This window comes from Vanessa cardui, chromosome 12 (genome assembly GCF_905220365.1).
Source record: "Vanessa cardui chromosome 12, ilVanCard2.1, whole genome shotgun sequence".
NCBI classification, from domain to species: Eukaryota; Metazoa; Arthropoda; class Insecta; order Lepidoptera; family Nymphalidae; genus Vanessa; species Vanessa cardui.
Genome location: NC_061134.1, coordinates 5,116,818 through 5,140,181, shown reverse-complemented (window position 1 = coordinate 5,140,181; position 23,364 = coordinate 5,116,818). Strand labels below are relative to the sequence as shown.

The 23,364-nt window shown below is 31.8% G+C and overlaps 4 protein-coding genes across 9 annotated transcripts; 3 read left to right on the top strand and 1 right to left on the bottom strand.

Moving 5' to 3' along the window:
• The first annotated feature begins 561 nt into the window (after positions 1–561).
• Positions 562–6,439, top strand: LOC124533997 (replication factor C subunit 5). The gene is made up of 8 exons (XM_047109604.1): positions 562–771; positions 848–912; positions 1,064–1,191; positions 1,297–1,459; positions 4,864–5,023; positions 5,388–5,602; positions 6,098–6,175; positions 6,252–6,439. Exons 1-8 carry the CDS (start codon positions 740–742, stop codon positions 6,410–6,412), a joined length of 1,002 nt encoding a protein of 333 aa, XP_046965560.1. The 5' UTR covers positions 562–739; the 3' UTR covers positions 6,413–6,439.
• Positions 1,518–4,496, top strand: LOC124533998 (ras-related protein Rab-28-like). The gene is made up of 4 exons (XM_047109605.1): positions 1,518–2,381; positions 2,600–2,776; positions 3,712–3,945; positions 4,032–4,496. Exons 1-4 carry the CDS (start codon positions 2,301–2,303, stop codon positions 4,245–4,247), a joined length of 708 nt encoding a protein of 235 aa, XP_046965561.1. The 5' UTR covers positions 1,518–2,300; the 3' UTR covers positions 4,248–4,496.
• A 1,168-nt stretch (positions 6,440–7,607) lies between the features above and the next one.
• LOC124533994 (carboxypeptidase D) lies at positions 7,608–22,289 on the bottom strand. 6 transcript variants are annotated; one of them, XM_047109598.1, is made up of 13 exons: positions 22,094–22,289; positions 19,927–20,035; positions 19,368–19,532; positions 18,829–18,962; positions 18,454–18,590; positions 16,087–16,274; positions 15,970–15,999; positions 14,815–14,991; positions 13,693–13,811; positions 10,109–10,285; positions 9,812–9,904; positions 9,102–9,230; positions 7,608–7,891 (listed from the first exon to the last, which is right to left on the bottom strand). In XM_047109598.1, the coding sequence occupies exons 2-12, from the start codon at positions 20,033–20,035 to the stop codon at positions 9,123–9,125; spliced, it is 1,437 nt and encodes a 478-aa protein (XP_046965554.1). In that variant the 5' UTR covers positions 22,094–22,289; the 3' UTR covers positions 7,608–7,891; positions 9,102–9,122. The 6 variants fall into 6 exon arrangements, with proteins under 6 accessions (XP_046965554.1, XP_046965550.1, XP_046965551.1 ...); XM_047109594.1 differs by lacking the exon at positions 9,102–9,230; XM_047109595.1 differs by lacking the exon at positions 9,102–9,230 and having other exon boundaries at positions 19,368–19,529.
• On the top strand, positions 13,007–13,699 carry LOC124533999 (superoxide dismutase [Cu-Zn], chloroplastic-like). The gene has a single exon (XM_047109606.1). It carries the CDS (start codon positions 13,056–13,058, stop codon positions 13,647–13,649), a length of 594 nt encoding a protein of 197 aa, XP_046965562.1. The 5' UTR covers positions 13,007–13,055; the 3' UTR covers positions 13,650–13,699.
• Positions 22,290–23,364: the final 1,075 nt, after the last annotated feature.

The following is a 23,364-nucleotide window of genomic DNA, read 5'->3' as shown; positions in this document are numbered from 1 at the left end:
GCAAGGCAAACGTAAAAGCTTAACGCTCATTATATTAAGTAAAATAATCAAATAAGTCACTGACAAACAAATTACTGCCCGACAGTACAGTACAGTACATGATGAAACGATTAAACTTTTATTCAGAAATTCCATATTTGAAAATAGACAAGAACTAAGAAAAGATTTTTTAAGATCGTCACTTATGATAATTAAATATTAAGTACTTAGCTCATTTTTAAATTTTTTAACTCTCATACAGCCTAAGCCTTACAGTGTGAAAGTTTTGATTTTTCAATGTTTTAAATATATCAATCAGGTTTTAAGCTTCTTGTGAGTTGAGGCGAGACGAATATTATAATAGTTTGTAATTTGTATTTTTTTGTGGTGACTGATTCTTAAAATAATTAAACCTTTAATAAATTTTTAGCAAATTAATCAATAAATTGTCCTTATTTTAAAGCATTTTTTTTTTCAAAATACAAGTAAAATATTCGGCCGTCATTCGAGGAACGAATAATTATTTAAAAATATAAATATATCTGTCACTTTGTCAGTTATTATCACTGTTACTGTCATTGTCAGGTGTCAGTGTTATTACATTTGATTTGAGTTATTTGTAGTTTTCGCGGGTTAATATTCAATACAATATTAATATCTTATTTGTTAAAGAAATAAAGATATAAAAATTTGAAATATACTAGATTTTTTATTTTATAGTTGAACATTATAAATTTCTCTTTGTATCTTCTAAACGAAAATGACGGTTGATGGTGGTAAAAATTTGCCATGGTAAGAACGATATTTCGATTTCAAATGATATGCATTTAAGTTCTTAAATAATGTTAATTCTTATTATAAAATACAGGGTAGAGAAATATCGACCTTCTAAATTAGATGATCTCGTTTCACACGATGATATTATTAAAACAAGTAAGTACCATAACCGTCTAAATTATTCCTATTATTGTTATGCTTATTTTCCTGATGTGTATTTCTATTTATCTATAAAAACACACATATCATTTATAATTTGTTTTGTGACAGTTTAAAGCATAGAACTAAAACAAGGTTTTCTTTGTAGTAAATCAGTTTATGAAAGAAAATCAACTTCCACATTTACTATTTTATGGACCACCAGGAACTGGAAAAACATCTACTATTTTAGCATGTGCCAAACAAATGTATACACCACAACAATTTAATTCAATGGTAAGTATAGTAAAATTTATATTGATTTAATTGTGTGCATACATTACTATAGACAATATTATAGATTTTCTAATACATTTTAAAATAATATTATCTATTATCTAGGTATTAGAACTAAATGCTTCTGATGATAGAGGAATAGGAATAGTCCGAGGACAAATACTCAGTTTTGCTTCTACGAGAACTATTTTTAAAGCAGGGCCAAAACTTATCATACTTGATGAAGCGGATGCTATGACAAATGATGCTCAAAATGCTTTACGCCGGAGTAAGTTTTAAAGTTATTTATAATTTATTTGGTATTTTAATATAAAAAAAAATACTAATAATTTATCTAAAACAATATTATTTATGATAGCATAGATAAGTAATTTATTATATCTTATTTATGACCTTAATTTTTGACCAGCTTGCTGAGCTAAAGCTTTAGGCAAAGAGTATATATGTAGAGATACATTCTAAAAGAGGAGTTACATATTGTGATTTGTATGTTTTTAACTGAATAGTGTCAGTCTATTTGGTTCTGAATAGTGTCAAATAACCTTAGTTCTTATGAGTTCATAGATTGACTTTATCTGCAGAGTGTACAGACTTACTGCAATTACTTTTTAATTACTTCTGCTGTAGCATATTATAGAATGTTAAACCAATCTTATAATATACCTTTATTAGCAAATTCCTAGATATGCAACCTAAAAGGAACAATGTGTTTTAATTCTTATACTCACAATTGTTACTGGTATGATTATTAGTGAGTAAGGTAGCCTTTAATTTAATACTGTAGTAGGATCATACAAAAGTGTTTTAAGAACACTTTTGATTTGATTAGTCTATTTTGTTTCACATTCAGTTAATAATAAGTAATAGGAAGTTCCATAGATATGCAAAATTAGGACAATGTTGCTACCAAGATAATTAAATAATCATTTTTTTAATACTTAACACCATGGCAACCAAAGTTCACAAACAAATGAAAAAAAGGATTTTCAAATGTTTAGAAGCTTTTATGATTTAAATCATTTTGTTAATTTTAAGTTGTAATAATATTATTATTAATTATTTTTTGGATTCTTTATTTCCACTTAAAATCAAATTATTTTATGTGACAAATGTCTGATACTGAAGAAGAAGACGAAAGCATAAGAAAATTTGTAAAAATTACTCTCGTTGGTGAACCTGCATCTGGAAAGGTTAGTCTTTTATTATTATATATTATTAATTAAATTTAATATTGTTTGTAATATATAAAATGTTACAGTTTATCAATAGTTTGAGAGTCATTTATTTTGAATATTTATTTTATAGTCTTATTTGTACATAAACTCTCCGTATGATATTCATGATGATACATATATACATGATTCACCTAATTGATCTACTAGACGTTGGAGGTATGATATTGTTGTAGAGCTGCTTATGCAGCCGGTACCGCGGCGACGGCGGGGTGGTGGGCGCGGCGGCGGGCGGCACGCAGGGCGCGGAGGTGAGCGCGGCGCAGTGGGGGGGCGCGGCGCTGCGGCTGTGCGACGTGGCGGGCGCCGCGCTGCACAGTGACATGCTGAGGAACTACTTGTACGATTCGGATGTTAGGGAACTTTATTTTATACGTTATCTGTGTGTTGCTATCGTAATGACTGCTTCATTTTTTTATCATGAGTTACGAGCGATTATGATGGGTAGTTGAACTATTTAATAAATTAACTTTCGAAAAAATTGTCATGAATGAATTTTAATAAGCTAGTCATGTACGCCGTCTTATACCATGCCCGTGCTATGAACGTGTCAGGTATGGCATCTCTTTACGCCGTCGCTTTGGACCATAAGGAGACTGCATTGCTGCTGAAAGACCTTTTACTTTGATATCGTTTTCGGCGCAAGTCTCTTTTCTATCTTACTCTGGGTTACAAATTAGAATCATCCTTGGTACAAATGTTTGAGTTGTTTGTTTACTTCACATAATATATTTGTTCTCGTCGTATTGGCAGAATTAAGGACCTGTCCAACCTATGGTTGCGTTTAAACTGCGATGAATAATCGCGGATATATGCGGGTCTGTCTAGTTTTCATAGCGATACTAACGTACTCGTTTATGATATTCAATTTTACTCCAGTCTGGTCGCTCGCTAATAAATTTTCAGCATTCTATCCCATCTTTGCTCTAGGGTGATTTGCTGATAGCGTGATTTTTTTAGGCATTTTCTCACTCAACCATTCGTGGCACTTGCCGGTGATTTTTCCGAATAAGACCAAATAAAACGAACAAGAAATATAAATGAAAAAAGTAATAATTTATTAAGGGCCGGCAAGGGCGGTTTTTTCTTTTTTTTTTTTTGGGGAATTTGTTGGGGATAATGTCGTACAAAGGATTCTCAATACGAAGAATATTATTTTGTTTGACACATACCATACCTATCGATCATGGCATGAGACGGTGTAGTCGGAAGACTTCAACCTCTAGGTATATTAACCTATAAGTATTTAAATTATGAGAGATAATGTACGATTTTATATATATTTTAGATTGTAATATTTGTGTACGACTTGACAAATTTGCAAAGTTTTGAAAAGTTGACCGACTGGATAAAGGCAGTTAAAGATATTTTCGACGTTGAAGCGAAAAAACCTTTGATGGCTCTGTTCGGCAACAAGTCCGACTTGGAACACCAAAGAGCCGTTAGATTGTCTTGCGTGCAAAAGTTTGCGTCGGAACATTTATTAGAAAACTTTAAGGGATCTGCGAGAACAGGGGAAATGGTACGGAATTTCATTATAAAATAAACAATTATTTTGATATTGAATAATGTTGCAGTTGAAAATTATGATATTTTTTTGATTTTTAGGTTAACACCGCCTTCACAAATTTAATTGCGAGGGTTTTGGGGAAAAAGGCCCCACTAGAAGGTGCTGCTTACAAAAAAAATCAAGATAATCTGGTTTCCGACCAAATAAGCACACCTCCGCTAATGCAAGACTCTGAAAACTCGCTCATAATGAGTAGGAAGGTGCTAAGGAAAGTTCAGAGGAAGGCTTCATCATCTGTTTGCCGTATTCAATAATAAACATTCTTAAAATAATAAATTATGTTTTCTTCGTCCTCCTACGTTATATGCTTTATATTTATTTTTATTCATCTGTAAAATTTATCCGCCTTTTAAACGACTAATTGACATACAACGCACAAACTAAATCGTGGTAGATAAAGGATGATTGATGAAAATGTATTGTCAACAAGAATTCCTCATAAAATTAAACTAAAAGAGGATTTGCAAAATTCATCCTATTACAAAATTGGAATGTAAATATATAACTAGGTATTTAGGTTTTTAAATAAAGCTTAGCCGTTTAAATTGCTCTTACGATAATTTATTACTTATTTTAAGTAAAATATGGATGTGGGCTAAAGGTAAAAAAATCATGAGAATCATCTCATTTTATGGTTAAAGCCTTGGATCATAACAACCAAAGTTACTCTATTCCGATGGAAGGTCCATTCGGGATATTGTTGCTAATTAATTTATTTGTAGTTAATGTTAATTGACATTACTATCTTTAGACGATTTTCAAATACTATATCAAAATATAGCATGCACACACATATACATTTACATGTACATTTTTTCTACTCGGTCGTTTAATTTAAACACGCTTGTACTAATTGACTATTATTTTCAGTTATAGAAAAGTATACTGAAAACGTGAGATTCTGCATAATTTGCAACTACCTAGGCAAGATTATTCCGGCACTGCAGTCGCGATGTACTCGCTTTCGATTTGCACCGCTGCAGCAGAACCAGATCATGCCGCGGCTTAAGGAAATTGTACTCAAAGAAAAGTAAGTTATATAAATTGAGACTATCGTATTGTATTCCATGTGTATAACACACTTACACTAAACTTGTACACTCACTTGGTGGTAGGGCTTTGTGCAAGCCCGTCTGGCTAGATACCACCCACTCATCAGTTATTCTAACGCCAAATAACAGTACTCAGTATTGTTGTGTTCCGGTCTGAAGGGTGAGTGAGCCAGTGTAATTACAGGCACAAGGGACATAACATCTTAGTTCCCAAGGTTGGTAGCACATTGACGGTGTAAGGAATAGTTAATATTTCTTACAGCGTCATGGTGACCACTTACCATCAGGTGGCCCCAAAAAAAAAAACTTGTGAATATTGCAAATTGACATAATTGTTCCAAGTGTGGACATAACGGAGGACGGCATAGCGGCGCTGCTGACGCTGTCGGGGGGCGACATGCGTAAGGTGTTGAACACACTGCAGAGCACGTGGCTCGCCTACCGGCACGTGAGCGAGGACAACGTCTACACGTGCGTCGGCCATCCGCTCAGGGCAGACATCAACTACATTATGAACTGTCTCCTCAATGAAAACGATTTCGCAGCTTGTTTTAAACGTATCCTTTTTGTGTAACTATGATTTTAAGTTTTAAGTCAAAGTATGAGCAGTAATGCCTTTTTGTTATTAACTATTGTTGGTCTATAGAAAATGGCTGCCACTGACAAGATGGCGGAATAAGATTTTTTTTTAATTTAACTTTATTATTTACAACCTTCTAATGTAGATATAAAATGAAAGTGTGGTTGTTAAATTACTATCTCATTTTTCTTACGGTTTACTTAGAACTATTATTGAATAATATAAATATTAAACTCCTTTTTAATGACTCCCTAATAGCATTAACTGTAAACTTTACTGTAAAAAATCTTTTTGTTTGTTGTGCATGATACAACAACACAAAAATATGATTTTAATAATAAAGAGTATAACAAAAAAATATTTGTAGGTTTACAGCTACTTTATGAACATTAATCATGTTTCTTCCTATTTTTTTTCTTGTGGTGCAAACTATAAAACTGTTGGCAATAATTATTCTTAATATTATATCCAGAAATAAATGATCTCAAGATTGCCAAAGGCTTGGCACTAGGTGATATTTTGACTGAGATTCATACAATAATACAAAGAGGTAATGCAATATTTTATTCCTGAATAGTATCAAATTAATATAGATACTGATTAATAGCAAATATATTTCTTTCTAGTGAAATTTCCGCCAGAAGTGCTTATTTCGTTATTAATCAAAATGGCGGACTCTGAGGCCCGACTTGCGAGCGGTTGCAGTGAACGTATCGAACTAGCCGCTCTTATTGCCGCTTTTCAGCTTTGTAAAGATCAAATCGATTTGAATGCACTTGCTTCATAACAAAAATATTTTTTATTCTTTTGAATAGCATTGTATAATATAAGCAAACTTATAAAGTGTTCCTTTTATACATGTCTGAATTTAAAAAAAAAGATTAAAATATAATAAAAATATTAAAGGGTGATAATAAAGTTTTTTACTGTCATTACGTCTCCTTTTACTAATAAAGTATGGACGACATTTTAACCACTTTCTCTATCTTTGCAATATATATGATTTAATTTTATTACTTGTTATCTTTGATATTTATTCATCTTTACATACCATCTATAAAACAAAGTCGCTTACCATTGTCTGTCCCTATGCATGCTTAGGTCTTTTAAATTTCGCAACGGATTTTTATGCTTTTTTATACATTCGAGAGGAAGGTTTTATATTTTGTATATAATACCAATATGTTAAAAAAATGCGGTCTATTTTAGAAGTTTATTGAGATGTCGTAAATAATCAAATTCTGTCGTATATTTAGTATTAACATTGCAACCGTGCGAAGATGGGCTGGGTCGCTAGTATATTATTAATTCTATCTAAATTTAATCAATTCTATCTGATATTTAATACATTAAGTTAAATAATTTCGTTCCAATCGGTTGTCTATCATATCCAGTCCTCCCTGTAAAAGCGTTAATATAATGTGTTAATACAACAACAAACAACAACAACAGCCTGTGAATTCCCACTGCTGGGCTAAAGGCCTCCTCTCCCTTCGAGGAGAAGGTTTGGAACATATTCCACCAACCACGCTGTTCCAATGCGGGTTGGTGGAATGTTAATACAACATATTAATTTTTATAATATTTATAGTCATGAATTATACTTAGGTTAGAAGAAAAAAAATATCTAAATTAATACTTCAATTTTTTATTTATAAAATAAATTACTATTACAATCTAAACATAATAATACCTTTTTATACCTAAAATATATTTACAATTTTCGTCTCGCCTTTATAAATATGCAATTAATTCTGTTAATACTATGTTTTATTTAAACTAGAAGCAAATTGAGCCAACACAACAAGAAATGCACAGAAATAAAAATTTCGTAAGTAATGTTTGTGTAAACTTACATCTAATCGGTAGGTACATTATCAAGAGAAAAAATATTCTTTAAAGTAATTTCGATATCATTAACGATTGTAAAGTTTTTTTTTCATTCAATTTCTAATGTTCAATAATTCTATTTTTTTGCGGTGAAATTGAAATAATTTTAGTGAATCCAATTTAATTACCTATGTACAAATTTTAACCTTAATGATACTTATTAATAATTGTTGATCTATTGATATGTCTAAATCTTATACAAAATCAAATATATTTTATTAAATTAATTAATTTCTAATATTGTAATATATTATCCAAAAATATTGGAGACGAAGCTGTTGATGGAGTTTGTCAGAGTAGAGAAGAGTCCAGATGTCGCTGGCGGGGGGCGCGGTGGCAGCGAGGGCGGCCGGTAGTACGGGCCGCCATCAATTCGCTGTTATAATTAAATTATCGATTATTTTACCTACCCTTACATTCAAATATTCATAAGCAGATTTATAACAATATAAATTAAACTTAGTGGCAACAAAAGTTAGTAAAGCCGAGTGTTAAACTAATGTTATATCTATAATATAGATTCTAGGACCATGTGGATGAGTCTTATGTAATAGTTAGTGAGCAATAGTTTGTAAATTATTTTTGCGTTTTGGCACGGTCTACCTATTTAGTGCAAACTAATCGGTGATGGTGATAGAAATGAAGTTATAGTTTTTTTTCAATTTTACAAATAAAAAGAAGCATGCATTATCCATTTCTTACCTGGTTCTCGATCAGTATTTGAATGGCCAATGGACATTATTAAAACAAGTTTCAGTAGACTTTCACTTTAGTATTTAGTATGAGAGATCTTATTATGAAAAAAATTTGCTTTAGTTTCGGTTTCAGGGGCATTTTAACACTTTGTAGGTATTTATATTGTAGGTACTTAAATGCTTTAAATCTTTTTTATATTTTTTGTAACAAAAAAAAAAATATAATACAGTGAATTATTTTTTATCTTATATCTTTATTGGAATATCAAATGGTCTTCTGAAGACTCGATGTAAGATCACTCGATTTCTTTCCGACAATACAAGTCACAAAATTTAAATACTTAAATATAATAATAAAATGCACTCAGGAAAATGTTTCTATATGCATGCCGCTACTATATTACACATAATTATTATATAAGTAAGTACTACAATTTCTGATTATTTCTTGTTTCCTAATTTGGATCTATCAGTGGGGTTAGTTGCATGTAGGAAATAATTTCTGACTCATTTTACAAGGCAAGTGATTGCCTGTTTATGCCAAATAAAAATCTGTTATAAGTATATATTTTACTCAAACCTTTACATCAGTTCAATCTGTAAGAGTCTACATGGAAACATTTTTGGATCCGAAATAAAGTCTGAATTATGCATTTGATACCTCAATAAGTAGACAGTTTCCATGTCATATTTTTATTAAATTCAGACAGAAAGTACATATTAGAGTAGATAAGCATAGATTTTTAGCAGTTTTTTAAATACGCCAATGTTAGAAGTAGCCTAAAAGGTAAGTGCTGAATAATTTCATTAGGCTTAAGAAATACAAATGTTAAGTAGGTAATTAGGTTTTTAGTTGAACAAGACCAAATGTTCATAATTATACTTTTATACAGTTAATGTATATGAATCAATTCATTCTTCCGGAAATAACATTTTTCCTATTTCCAGCGGTAGAGCGGTCGTTGTTGTGATTCTTTTGGACTTCGTCTTTGTCGTTGTGGCTCGGCTTGGTGCGTGTCCCTAGAGTGCAACTACATGTACAATACTGTATGATAAATACAGTACACTAGGTATATGCTATTAGCTAGTAGATATTATGTGGACTTGGCTTACATTAAAGTTTACTCGCGACCCCATCCGCATACACAGGTGTTTTCGTGACGCCATTACATACAGACAGACATAAATTCTATAAATTGTAATTTAGTACATATCGTATTCTATTATATAGTTCCTAATTTTTTTACTTTTCTAGAAAATTTAAAAATAAATAAGATAATTTTAAAATATAAGATAATTTGTTTATTTCACCGGTCAAAGTAATATAATTGTATATTTTTTCCTCGTTTTACCAATAAGTATTTATTAGTACATTGACTAATTATATATTTTACCATCATATATGTACATTACCACTATTTACCCAGACAAATTGTGTACATAAAATAATAATTTTCATCAATTTTAAGAGTTAGTGAATAATAAAAGTTTGTAAATTAAGAGTCCTTCACCACGCTTCGCAATCTTTACAAAGGTATTGACTATTTACAGAATAAAAATAATGTATACAAGAAATATATGCTGAAATGTAAGGAACTCACCTTAGCTGAATGTAGCGTTACATTTAATAAAGTTGGATGACTCTCTATAACAAAGAATTCCACTTCTTGTGGTAAATATCCTTCTGCCGCAACCTGTAATAACGTTTTTCATCCTTGATATTATGTTTAATATTTTTATTATTTTAAATTACGTTTTTACAATAATCTTGCAATATTTAAAGAATTATAAATGAACTACATAACAGTTCCAGACATAGAATAACATTATTTAAATTATATTTTTTATAGAATTCTGTACATAATTTCAAAGCTACAAACTGTTTACATTAATGTTACCTCAAGTTTGTATGTCCCGGGCAATAAAATACGCCAAAATTCTCCATATTTTGTGGTATGGTATGTAACATCGCGTCCCTTTACTCTTATGGAGGCCCGATCTATTGGATTACCATTCTCATCCATAACAAATCCATGTGCACCGCGGTGGGCTTCTGCCAAAAATTTTATAAGTGACTGAAAATAAAAATTTTATAATGATTAAGTTTATATTTTAACAATATGCACATTGTACATACTATGTACATGAATAACTTGTTTGCTTTTTTACACAATTCGAAAACGAAACAGCGTGGTAGATAAATAAAATTGCATTTCATTAAAACTATTTATTAAGTAGTTGTTGCTCACGGCTTTGCTCGCGCGGAAATTTAGTATAAAATATTTAACAGATTAATTTAAAATATTACTCTAATTTAAGACCTCTGTGTAAACCATATTTCTGGTTCAACTTTCGTGGGCTATAACCACCAGATTGTTGATAAAGCTCTCACTTGAACAGGCTGCTTAGAACTTTCCTTGCGAAAAAAAGTCTTCTTACTGTGCTTTATTAATAGGCTATTTGACTGGTTTTTAAAATTCATTTTATATTATTTAGTAGAAGTTAAGGAACCCAGTAAAAGTTGTGTTTTTTATTTTTAGTACATATTTGCCGAAATATATCATATTAAAAATTCCATATTTAAAAAGCACGCAAAAACGCTACTTGGACAATATGGCGCTGCAATGCGGTCGGTGACGTCACTTTCCTGTATTTTAAACTGTGGTACATCTACGAAATGCAAAGTTTACAAGAAAGTGACTTCATCATAAGCCCGGCTAATCAGGAGCGTTTTGTGTCACGTGACAAACGTTTGAAAAAATGCATTTTTATTTATGGATTTTTGAATAAATTAAGTATTATTTTTAATTTTCGTTAGTAAATAACCTTTTGTAAACTCATAATATACACTGATTACAATAATTCATAATTTATTTTTCGCATTGTCAAATAGCCTATTGTCATAACGAAACAGACTTTAAGGGCAAAATGTACTCATTTGAACTAAAAATGGTATTCTGAAGGTATCAAAGATATTCGTGGAATGTAAATTGTTTCTTATCCATCTGTCATCCAGCGATAACTGCAGTATCTATGACATTATCATAGAGTGCTGTTACAATTAAATTGGTACCGTTGCATAATTTTGGAGGTAATATTATTAGAACATCAATCTTCTAACTTAAAAATAACGGACTTCAAGACTAACCTATACCTATATGAAATAGAAATTTACAAGCTTGCATATCCAGAAACCCTTAAATATGCATGTATTTATTGTTAAATCAGTATTCCAAAAATAAAGTTTAATGTATCTAAAGTAAAAAATGGTGGACTTCCAGACTAACCTTTATACGAAATTTCACCTTCTATTTTATACTTTAGGACTGGAATAACCAAAAACCCCTAAATATGTATCTACCTATTTACAAACAATTAATTTATAAATTAATTAATTGTACAATACATATAATTTTACAATACAATTACAAATTGTACAATACAATTAATAAATTTTCATGTTCCTATCTAAAATAATGGAATTCCATACAAACTTTCAGTCACTATTTCACCTTTATAGGGGTAGAATTTCCAAAGTTCCTTTTCCTTAGTGGATGTCTATTCAATAATGCGATACTACTCATCAAATGTTAAGGTCCTAGCTTTAATTGTTTACGCTCGGCAATGATGAATCAATCAGGACTTGATATTAAATATATGTGAAGGAGATAGCATTTTGAAAGCATTTTGAAACGTTTACTTATACATATGAGACAACATCACAAACATTACTCTGATCCCAATGTAATTAGCTAAAGCACTTGTATTATGTAAAATCAGACGTAACGACGGTACCACAAGCAACCAGACCCAAGACAACATAGAAAACGAATGGTAATTTTTATCGACACGGCCGGGAATCGAACCCGGGACCTCGGAGTGGCGTACCCATGAAAACCAGTGTACGCACCACTCGACCACAGAGGTCCACGTCAGATAGATAGACAGTTATTTATATTTTCTGTAAAAATATTTTTTCCTGTTTCCAATAATCATAATATATGTAAATGCAATGCAAGACAATGTACTCACTGATATTTTTTTTTATTCAAATTGTGTATTGCTGTTGGCCCTATTCGCCTCTACAGCGTCACCGGGTGGGGTAGGCGAGCTAAATACTCAAGCCTATTGATGGGAGCCCACTGAAGGGCTCAGAATACGCGCATCCTAAGGGTGCCTCCTATGAGGCCGGACCTCGGCTTAGGACGCCGTCGTCGACTCCAGGGAGGAATGACGTGTGCATTCAACGTCGTACGCTTAGGGCCGACGTGTCGGAAGTAAGAAAGACCTCGACCCCGCCGGCGGGGTCGGTGTATGTTGTCTGTACCTACTCCAAGGTGCTATACTTGCTCGCCTCGGATATAAGGGGGTTAGAGTGTTGCGACGCTTTGTCGAAATATCTGATGTAGAGGTCTTTAAATAGCTTAGCTATTGACTCGACTTTAAAGTCTCTGTGGAGGTCTACGTTACGCATAACGCATGTACCACAGACAGCCCGAGGCAATGCGTAAGAAGCGGTTTTGAATGGCCTAGCTATGTTGTACTCACTGACTATCAACGCAAAGCTTAAATAATGAGTCAGAACTATAAAATTGTAATGATAAAATTTAAGTGTGTATATTCAATCAAACCGTTGAAATGATATTCTGTTCAACGCATTATTTTATATGTATCAAGACAAATAAATATTGTTATCTTAATAATTTAATCTTTGAAGATAGCGCCTATCTTATCGACATTTTTCTTTAACAGAGACTATAAATTTGAGTGCTTTGTTCTCGATCAGTAAAAAAACATATATTGAATAATTATTTTGAATAACTAAAATTACAATTTTAAAATACCATGTGCGGGCGTATTTTGTTTTATTTTGTCTTAATATTAACTAGTGCAGTTCTAATCAATGGCGAAAACAGAGAGGCAGTAGCGCATTTGACTTCTGAACAAGTCAATGGAAGTATTTATTTTACGGAGACAGATAATGGACTTCGTGTGCATGGCACAATAACAGGACTGAGTAATGGGCAGTATGGCTTTCACGTACACGAGCTAGGAGACATAAGTACGTGCCTCGCGACGGGCGCGCACTTCAACCCTTACGATACTGACCACGGCGGGCGAGATCACACCGTGCGACACGTTGGCGATCTTGGAAATGTGCAGTTTGTGGGGAATAACGCAATAATCGACTTTGTGGACAATATTATAACCCTTCGAGGTCGAAATAGCATTTTGGGTCGTGGCTTGGTGCTTCACGAACAGGAAGATGATCTGGGTCTCGGTGATCATGAGACGTCCTTAACGACCGGAAACGCTGGTGCAAGAATAGCGTGCGGAGTAATAGGAATCCGATCACCTTCCGATTGGAATTCCGGATTATCTGTTAATCCTTCTATATTATTACTTATTATCGGTTTGTTGTTTTTAGTATTTAAATGATAGATTAAAAAACATATTTATAAACTATATTCTGAATTTGTACCTGTTTGTTGTCTTGCCAGTATTTATTGAGTTCGTGGGCTGGAGGATATTTGCAACAAGATATTTCTAATGTTATTTCCATGCATCCATGCCATAAGTAATTGTAATCCTGCATTCCACCTGTAATAAGTGATTTATACAAAAAAATAATAATCATCACACCACACAAAATCGAACATCATTATCATCACTCAATCATCTGTTTGAATATAACTTTTCATTTTTCCAAAAGAAAATGATACAAAATTAAAACTGACAGATATATGATAAAATTCTAGCTACATTACCCATCAAGCCACACTTTCACAACCGGTGACTGACCGGTTTGCTATTTAGGTATAATTAGTTTTAAAATATGATTATAATAATTAATTAATTAAAAAACATTCACAAGCTTAGGTACATAAAGATTCTTAATCTATGTATATCTAACGGGACGGCCTTAGCCTAAATAAATTGATTCTTTTGAATGTAAATAAAACATTAAATGTGAACTAGTTTTGTTTTATTTGTGAACGTTTAAAACTATTTGTTTTTATTATTTGCTATTTGTAATAATTAGTGAATTTATATATTTTATCACGACTGAGAATCTGTGACGTTTTGTATATGAAGTACAATAATGGTAAAAAAATTAGCTGTGTTTATATATATGTTGGTTGTTATGTGTCAGGCAAAAAAGTAGCCTATCCCCCCCTTTCTAGAAGTTCTAGTTTGCCGCATAACAAATTTCAAATTCGGTTCAAATTTATAATATTAATATAGATTATAATACAAAACACAATAAGTAAATATATAAATCAAACTGATTATTAAACGGAACCAAAAAGTTTCTTATTACACCACTTACAGAAACATTTAAAAAAACGGGTGTTAATAGCCTAAAGACCGTTATGTCACCATATGATAGAATCACCTATGTATGTTATCTACTATATCTTTATACGCATAAACGATAAAATATGTATATTGATTACATTATAATTAAAAAAATACAAGTTAATTAACTAGGTATCTTAAAAACATAAATTTCGTTGGAATAGTGATACGAAGATAAATAAAATCCATTACCGGTTTATCTACGAATAAAGAAGTGTAACGGATTTGGAATTGTTTTGGTTACCTGTTAGTGGGTACCACGCAGCGCCATTGGTGATGCCTTTCTCAAACCTCGACGAGCCTGACGTGCACGACACACCTCGCGACATCTTAGCGTGGTTGTTCGAGTACACGAGCGCCAGGTGACGGAACACGTCGTCGTCCGGCGCGATAGACGGAGTGTGCGCGTAGTTTTGGAAAACTGCGTTTATTATGTTATATGTAGGAAAAAATTAAAGTTAGTTACGTATATACTGTAATATAGACATTTAAAAAATAGATAACTTATGTTTCTATGATTCATTTAATGGTAAGAAATTCAAAAAAGCCCGCCTGGGTAGTTAGCATCCATATTATTAAACATTACTTTTAGTTCGAAGGTATTTGTTGTTTATAAGTTTAAAGGATGAGTGAGCCGGCGTAATTAAAGACGAAAGGGTATTATTTACATCTCGGTTTTCAAGGATGGTATCCCATTGGCGATGTAAGGGATGGTCAATATGTCTCTGGAGGGGGGATCACTTATCATCAGAGGACCTATTTGTCAGAGTGCTCATTTATTTTAAATTAAAAAAAGACTAAGCTAAAAGCTTTCTTTAATTGTAATATTAAGCATGAAATTTTAAAAAGGTGGTTGCTTTTGACGCATTACTTCCAAATTTGGAGAAAAACAGAACGCTTTAAAAAAACAATGGTTACAATAGACAGAATATATAAGTTACCTATGCAGTGACGTAGCTAGTTGAGGTAGGGCCCTTACCCCCTCTTTCCCATTCCTCTTTATCTAATAATTATCCTTTAAAATTATAGATGACAAATAAGAAATCTTGTGCGCAGGGTTGTGATTTTCTAGCTTCAGAAGCTTAAGATTTAGTTTAGAGAACCCCCTGAACTCCGAGGTTGTGGAGCACTGCACCACCTGACCCTACGATAGCTACGCCACTGTACCTATGTATTCGTATAATTCGTAACTTTAATTAAACTAAAGGTGAGAATTATGAGCATAATTATGTTCTTGCCACCATTGTAGGAGGTGGTGTTTTGTGCAGCAGCTAATTTATTTATTTTAATTTATTTAAAGCCTTTGTATAAATATTTATTTTGTAATTAATTAATTAAATAATATTTAATAATTTGATTACTTTTATAGGTTTGTATTAAATAAAAGTGAAGACATCACCTGAGCATAACACGGATGATCTGCATATTCCTGATTAGCAGCAGGAAATTAAAAAAAAAATTGAACATACTCTTTGAAATACAGGAAAAAAAAAGTATATTATAATATTATAGTTACTAGCACTGGGCGTGTTGTCGAAGGGGTAGGAGGCGACGAGTGCGCCGCCGTGCAGCGAGCCCGACACCACGAACTGTATCTTGCTGATCCATTCCTTCACCGCCTCCGTCTCCGGTTGTGGTTGCTTTGTATTCGTCTTGAAGAAGTCGGGGAAGTTGCGGTTCAAGTCATACCGGCGAGCATTGTGTCTGTGACAATATACGAAAGTTTTATGCATTTATTTTTGCTTAAGTAATACTTAGGAAGTATTGGTATGGTTGCAGTTCTGAAGGTTTATATAGAGTGATCATAATCAGACTTTTCGAGCCTAAATGGAAAAAAAAAGAGGAAGTGTCTCCGGTGCTTATTATAAAAATTGAAGTAGACAGCTGAGCGTGATACGAAAAGTTAATTAAAACTAAAGTTCCAATTATTTTTTTAATCTCAAGTTATAGTTTTCTATATTATGGGGGACAAGTAGTAAGAACCTTTTTTTTATTTCTTTATTGCTGACAACGTGCTTGCAAAATTTCAAGATGATCAGTTGAGTCATGAATAAAAAAATCGGAATAGGTTTTGTAACATTTAGTAAAAACGATCGAACTTAGAAGATTATAACTAAATTTTTAGAACATAGGTTCTATGAAATACTTTTCAAGCGTTTAAGCTGATATCCGGCAAAGCCCTATAATTTATCTATTACTTTCTTCCTTTTACAATTAACAATATGTAGGTATACAGGTATTTTTATAATTATGAAGTCATAAGAGCTTCAAAAGAATCAAAAGAATTTATTTTCGAAGTCTAATACTAATGTGTATTATACTCATGTACAATTATTATATTCATACAAAAGTACTTTGTACATACTACAAATGTATTGTAATATACCTAACTTTATTACGGTATTTACGATGACACCTTTACATATTTTGTTAAATTAACAAAAATGATGCCATAATCACTCAAGCGAATGTGTGTCAACATTGTCATCGGGTCTGGCATAGATTTTTCGCAATGATAACTTTAACCATACACAATACATTGGCTAAATAATTTAAAAAAAAATCTAGATTTATAAAAGTAGTAATTATTGGTATAAAAAAGTATATTTTATTTATTTACATAAGAACTATTCACATGAAGTCCTTAAATATTCACAAAAATGCATTTATTTATCATTATCATTTAAAACGATATTTATAAGTTTATGTAGCCTTTCTAAATAAGAAAGACTTACTATACTTCCAATTCTATACGGTGGCATCGTTGTGAAGAAAATTTCAAGTGTTGCCCCCCGGCCATAAAAAGAAATGCTATGTAAAAAGAGCCTTTGTATATATTCGTTATAATAATATGCGTTTCAGGAGTTGTGTGTGTGTTCACAAACTATAAAGTCAAAATTAGTCAAAATCACAGTTACACAGGTGATAAAGTACCTACTGAAAGTTACAAGGGCGATACTTCCAAAGCATTAGCTTACAGTTCCGATCGTTCCCGGTACTCTACCAATTTAGGTTAAATAATTTACTGCACATAAACTTGTTTCCTTTGAGACTTCTCAGAGTTTCCTTGAAACTGCCAGTGACTATGCTATGAAATCTGGCTTCAAGGGCCTGCCTAACATATCTTAATATCAGACTAATGTTACGCTACAATTCCTTCAAATTGTAAAAAATAAAATCGAGTACTCGGTGTGATTGGTGTTATCCTGTGTTTTATCTTCTGTACTCATTCAAATGTGTGCTTTACACTACCTATTGTATTTATTTTATTATTGTTATTACTATTGTTAACACTAGTAGTCAGAAAAGGGCCAGAGTAGGTTTTAAACGAACACAATTTTTATGAAATAATTTAGCACTTTGTTTATTTGTGCTCATCAATAAAGTAATGAATATATAAATAAGTAAATAGTATAAAACAACGCCTTTTGTATGTGTAGTTTATTTGCAAACATAGATTTTATGGCATTTATATATCAATGTTATTATAATTTGAGTATATGTTGATATGGCTTCTTAAAAGTTTCATCGAAACAAAACGATTTCATTTCCTTAGTCAAATAGAAATGTTTACTATACTACCTACCTATTTGTTATTATTATTATTATTAAAGACTTCTAGCTCAATCAAACTTTACTAATTTTTGAATATATTTCAACACCGGTTCAGTAAGTAAGCCAGTATGGAAAGTAAGTGGACTCTTTCGGCTTCCCCGGTTTTCCGCCACGGCTATGTGAGAGCACTTTTTATTATATCATTAAGAGTATACACATTAAAAAGGCCTCTTGTCCCCATGGATGTTTCTTCTCGTTTTAAGTCTCGTAGTCTCATGTCGAAGGTGCAGAGCTACCGATTATGTGAATGCACATAAAATAAACATACCTGCCGTGGATTGTATCACATTGTCCTTCGCGGGAGATAAGAAAGCCGTCGGGATTCATGGATGGCATCAAGTGAATTCTCGTATTATCTAACAACCATTTTATGTACGTGTCTGTTTCATATGCCGTGGCCAAATACTAAAAGAAATATTAATATTAAAGATTTCACATCGAATTGTTACATACTCTATTTATATTTTAAATTAATTAAAATATATAAATTAGAAATATTTTATCGATACTAAACATAATTTATTAATAACAATTGTATTATATTTTATTACATAATCTAAACTATTTAAAAGTTAAAAAAGGACAACGATGACGTTAAAATATTATATTATTGGATTTTTAAATAGCTGCATATATACATTACCTGTATCAGATGCAACAGCAGTTCGCGACCGACAGCCTCATTGCCGTGAATGTTGGCCACATATTTCACGTCAGGTTTTCCGATCATATGTTCATACGGCGATGCCGATACCACCATCACCCATAAATCACGACCTGTGTCATTATATAATACCTTAATAGTCACCCCTTTATGCTACTTCGTTTAAAACGACTATTTATTCTACATAATCAGTTATTTTCATTAGTTAAAAATGTCTTCTTCTGTCTTGTCTTATATTTAACTAAATATGATTTATAATAGCGCAATTGATGTAATCTGTAGGTACATCGGGCAATTATAGGTAGCAATAATCAATGTTTTGATATATTTATTATAACACATGTCTTTTCCTTATTATATAAAAACAAACATGGAACAATAAGAAATCACGTTGCAAATATGATGAAAAAGATCTTATTGACTATTTAGTATTTATTGATTTGCAAATTGTTACCAACTTATCGATTTGTTACATACGTATGTTTATGCGTAAAGAATCATATTGTTAATTAACATACCTTGCACGGATTTGCCGATAGAGTAGAGAGCCGTAAGAGCAGGATATCGAGCAGAGATGGCACGGAGATACCTCGTCATCTCTTCATGATCATGATATTTGAATTCCAATTCCGGCCCATTTTCACGTGATTCTATTTCGCTTAGATTTGTAGATACGTCACCTTCTGTAAAAATATTATTCTTATAGTTGCATAGACGAAGTAAAACCTACTTTGCTTTAACTTTGCTTTTGACGTGCTTTAACTGAGCGATTATTAAGAAATGTTTTGATATCATTGATTACTTATTAATAGAATATACTTACTTATGACTAGAATAGTTTTGGTCTCTTAACTCGACATTGACATAATTACATTGAGCTTGTTGCTCTCGTAAATATAATGACTACTATTAAAAATTAAACGTATTATTATTTACACTATATGCGTTTATATACGAACAAAAACAGAAGGTTGAAGCTTTAATTAATTTGAAGATAACAGATTTTTTTTGTAGTTTTTTTAGTTATAAGTAAATGCAGTCACTGCAACTTAATTATACTTTAACTCTAATAATTACCCGTTCCGTATGCCGCGCCAGGAGGGTATTGTCCAAAAGCTCCTGTAAGTATGTTCATCAGCAGAAAGACATTGGCTGTCCATAATGTCCATTTAAATTGCAAATTCATCTATAATAAAAATAATGTAGTCGTTTTAGTTTTATTTTTAAATTTGAATACATATTACATTCGCACCAAAATTGCAATGCAATTATGCAATGCAATTATTAATGTATTAGTCTTAATTTTAATTGAATAATAGATAGAATAAAAATAAGGATTGTACAAATTTTAAGACATCCTTGTTCAATTATTCCCTTTTCTATTACCTCTTCAAAGCATGCTTTCTTTTAAAAATTTTGGTTACTTGAGTTGCGCGAGCGCAACCGGTCTTATATTCAAGGTCAGTAGGTCAGTGGACCACCCTACAATGAAGGTACATCGACCTTAACTTAAAAATTAAATACCGCTGTATCGTCATGCCCACTAATTTTCTAGATGACAGTGCAGTGCAGTGCGATGCGGTGTGCATTATATATTAGTAACTACTTCGATCGAGTGAAATTAAAGTCACATATACAATTTTGATGCTCTCTTACACGCCAGAGTAATTGTGTGCCATAAAATATGATTTTACATAGTTCTATGGTCCGCAAATTCTAATGATGATTGATGCCAATGACGTTCTAGTAAACAGATATGTCATTAACGCGCAAAAAGTGAAGACTACAAAACGTCCTAATTGGGACGTTTGCCTTTAGTAGTTTTCATCATATTTATGCCAGTAATACGTTATAATACATCATAATTATGTAGTAATACGTTTTGCGTAATTAAAAAATCTATCCCTTTTACTTATTGTTTTTATCAAGCTATCATTTTTACTTGTAACGAAATGTAAAATAAACGGTCTACGGCGCGGCACACTTTTTTCTGTTGTTTAATATGGGTATAACATATCTGTTTATTAGAATATCATTGATTGATGCACAATTATTATTACCTGTTGCATAAGTTTAAAAAAAAAAATTTGAGCAAAACAGACTATGTCAATAAAATAATGCACGAAATTCACTTTTGAACTCATTTGAACGGACGGAAGCAGTGTTTTAACTTTCTTTTTGTTGTTCGACATTGACACGCTAACCCTATTATCACATTATTGTGACTTTTAAAGTTTCAAATTTTTGCCTTACTCTTAGAATATAAAACATTTAAAAAATCAAGACAAGGATAACCAGGCTTGTTATAGTTATTTAATAGCCTTTGTTTAAACAATAATTTTCACTTACAAACAACCTTGAATCTCTCAAGATTTTTTGTAAGATCCGAAAAGCATAGAAGACCTAGACAGAATGTTATTTTTATAATATAATAGTGTCAAGAATTAAATTATATTATTTTCATGTACCTATTTTTATTATTTATGTTATTTAGGTATATATTATTTCGGTTTCGTAAAGAAACTGATATAAAAGTATAACTTATCTTAAAAAAAACTGTAAAATGGCCAAGTATTTTCTAGCAGCTTGATATTGGCTGTTGAATATTCAGCACACTTTTTAATCAGTGAAAGTATTGCGATTTAAATATATGTATGTGACACAACAACACTGACTTTTATTCATTGGAATATCTGGGTCTTACAATAATTAATCTTAATTTACCTGTATTCAACGTTATTTATTTACCTTATTAGTTGGATCTAGATAATAGAAATTTGATTAATGTTAAACAACAGCAAAGTTACAAGTTTAGTTCAGTTCAGTTTTAGTTTCATATAGTCCCCAATATTGTTGTTCATTGTTTCTACCGGCACAAACTACCTTTAGAGCTATGTGACTTTAACCACTTCTTAACGTGATTCCTATATTAAAACAAACATAGATATATACTTAAAAACATTTAATTTTACTACGCTTTTATAAGAACTAAAACTAGAGTGAATGAATTGATTAAAAGCTTCTAACTGTACATTTTTTTTACAAAAATAGCAAAACAGGTTAATAGACAACTTTTCATAAGTAAATAATTAATGCTGAAGTTCACTAACTAACAAATATGTAGCTTTTTATTGAAAATGAGATGTAGGCTATGTGTAACTTGAGAAACTTTGTTTTTATAAGTAACTTAAGTAAAGGTAATTAATAAAAATATACTAATTAATAAGAAATGTGAAACACTTACCTTAAAAGTTGTAGGAGCCGGCTTGTTAAGCAGTTAAATACTTTTTGTTTTCATTGATAGTTACTATGTACTCTAATAACATATGTAAGGAATGCGACCGCGTAAGTATTGTAACTTATTATAGCGTTAAAATGGCACCTTTGATAGGTCCTTGCCAGGGAGCGAACGAAACACGACTGGTAGCCGCGTCGCTTAGTTGCTGCTGCTAACCAAGAGTACGGCATCATCTGCGTCATCCACGCCGCCACACGACCGTAAAGTGCTTTCTCTCAAAACAGAACATCTAAAAGTAATCCTAAAACCAAGGAATAAGGTTTACTTCGTTTCCATATACGTGGAAAATCCTCAAAATAGGTATTTTCTTCTCTACGACTGTGATTATAAAATTGAATTTACTAAATTAGCTAATGGATTCTTGAAGTGACGTAGCTTCACGCCTTCTCATCTGGCACTTTTCCCGCGGATAGAGTTTCTTTCATGTCTACTCGATATATAATATGAGAAAATTCTAAGTGAAACTTAATACGCCTACATTGTTTGGGTCCACTTACTTTTAACTTGCCTATTTAGATTATAAAATATATTCGATTGGTTTTTAAAAGTATAAGTTATAAGCTTGATTAAACTTTAATTATTACGTGGGGTTGTAGCGAAATTTATAAATAATAACAATGAAAAAAAAATACGAGGATAGGCGGAAGAGCAAATATGCTACCTCAATCAACATTGGTGTCGTATGAGATTTTAATCAGGATGTACATAGCCAATGCGGTACCCACCTTGGGAACTAAGATGGTTTGTCTCTTGCGCCTGTCCTACAAACTGGAACACAATAATACTAACTATTGCTGCTTGGCAATAAAAAAGGATAGGCTTGCATAAAACATAGGTAGCTGTATTATTTGCTACATTACTTGAAAAATTGTCTTATTTTTCTCTTAATCTTTGTGGATGTTTTACGTAATTGTTAATGATTTATGTTTTGTTACTTTATTTTTAAATTATTTATTTAATAATAATTTTCTCATTACGTATTAACAGCTTATACACACTAGCACAAAATAATATTTTATAATATCAATTGTTTTTACTTTAATTTATATTATTTCTCGTTTTACTTTATTTTTTATAAATAGGATTAAAAGGGGTATTCGTAGTTAATTTCAAAGGTCGTGTCATCTCTTACCTTGGTTACGAGGTCTCGCATCCCCAGCAAATATGGGTCAAGGTAAAAAAGTTCTATTTCCAACAAATGTTACCATCCAATTAAA

Coding starts and splice junctions, on each gene's coding strand:
- LOC124533997 (XM_047109604.1), top strand. CDS start 740: ATGACGGTTGATGGTGGTAAAAATTTGCCATG. Junction 1,192..1,296: donor CACAACAATTTAATTCAATG/GTAAGTATAGTA, acceptor TCTATTATCTAG/GTATTAGAACTAAATGCTTC. Junction 1,460..4,863: donor TCAAAATGCTTTACGCCGGA/GTAAGTTTTAAA, acceptor TATTATTTTCAG/TTATAGAAAAGTATACTGAA.
- LOC124533998 (XM_047109605.1), top strand. CDS start 2,301: ATGTCTGATACTGAAGAAGAAGACGAAAGCATAAGAAAATTTGTAAAA. Junction 2,777..3,711: donor ACTACTTGTACGATTCGGAT/GTTAGGGAACTT, acceptor TATATATTTTAG/ATTGTAATATTTGTGTACGA. Junction 3,946..4,031: donor CTGCGAGAACAGGGGAAATG/GTACGGAATTTC, acceptor TTTGATTTTTAG/GTTAACACCGCCTTCACAAA.
- LOC124533999 (XM_047109606.1), top strand. CDS start 13,056: ATGTGCGGGCGTATTTTGTTTTATTTTGTCTTAATATTAACTAGTGCA.
- LOC124533994 (XM_047109594.1), bottom strand. CDS start 20,035: ATGAATTTGCAATTTAAATGGACATTATGGACAGCCAATGTCTTTCTG. Junction 18,963..19,367: donor TATCGGCAAATCCGTGCAAG/GTATGTTAATTA, acceptor ATAATGACACAG/GTCGTGATTTATGGGTGATG. Junction 10,286..13,692: donor ACTGGCAAGACAACAAACAG/GTACAAATTCAG, acceptor TTTTATTTTCAG/TCACTTATAAAATTTTTGGC.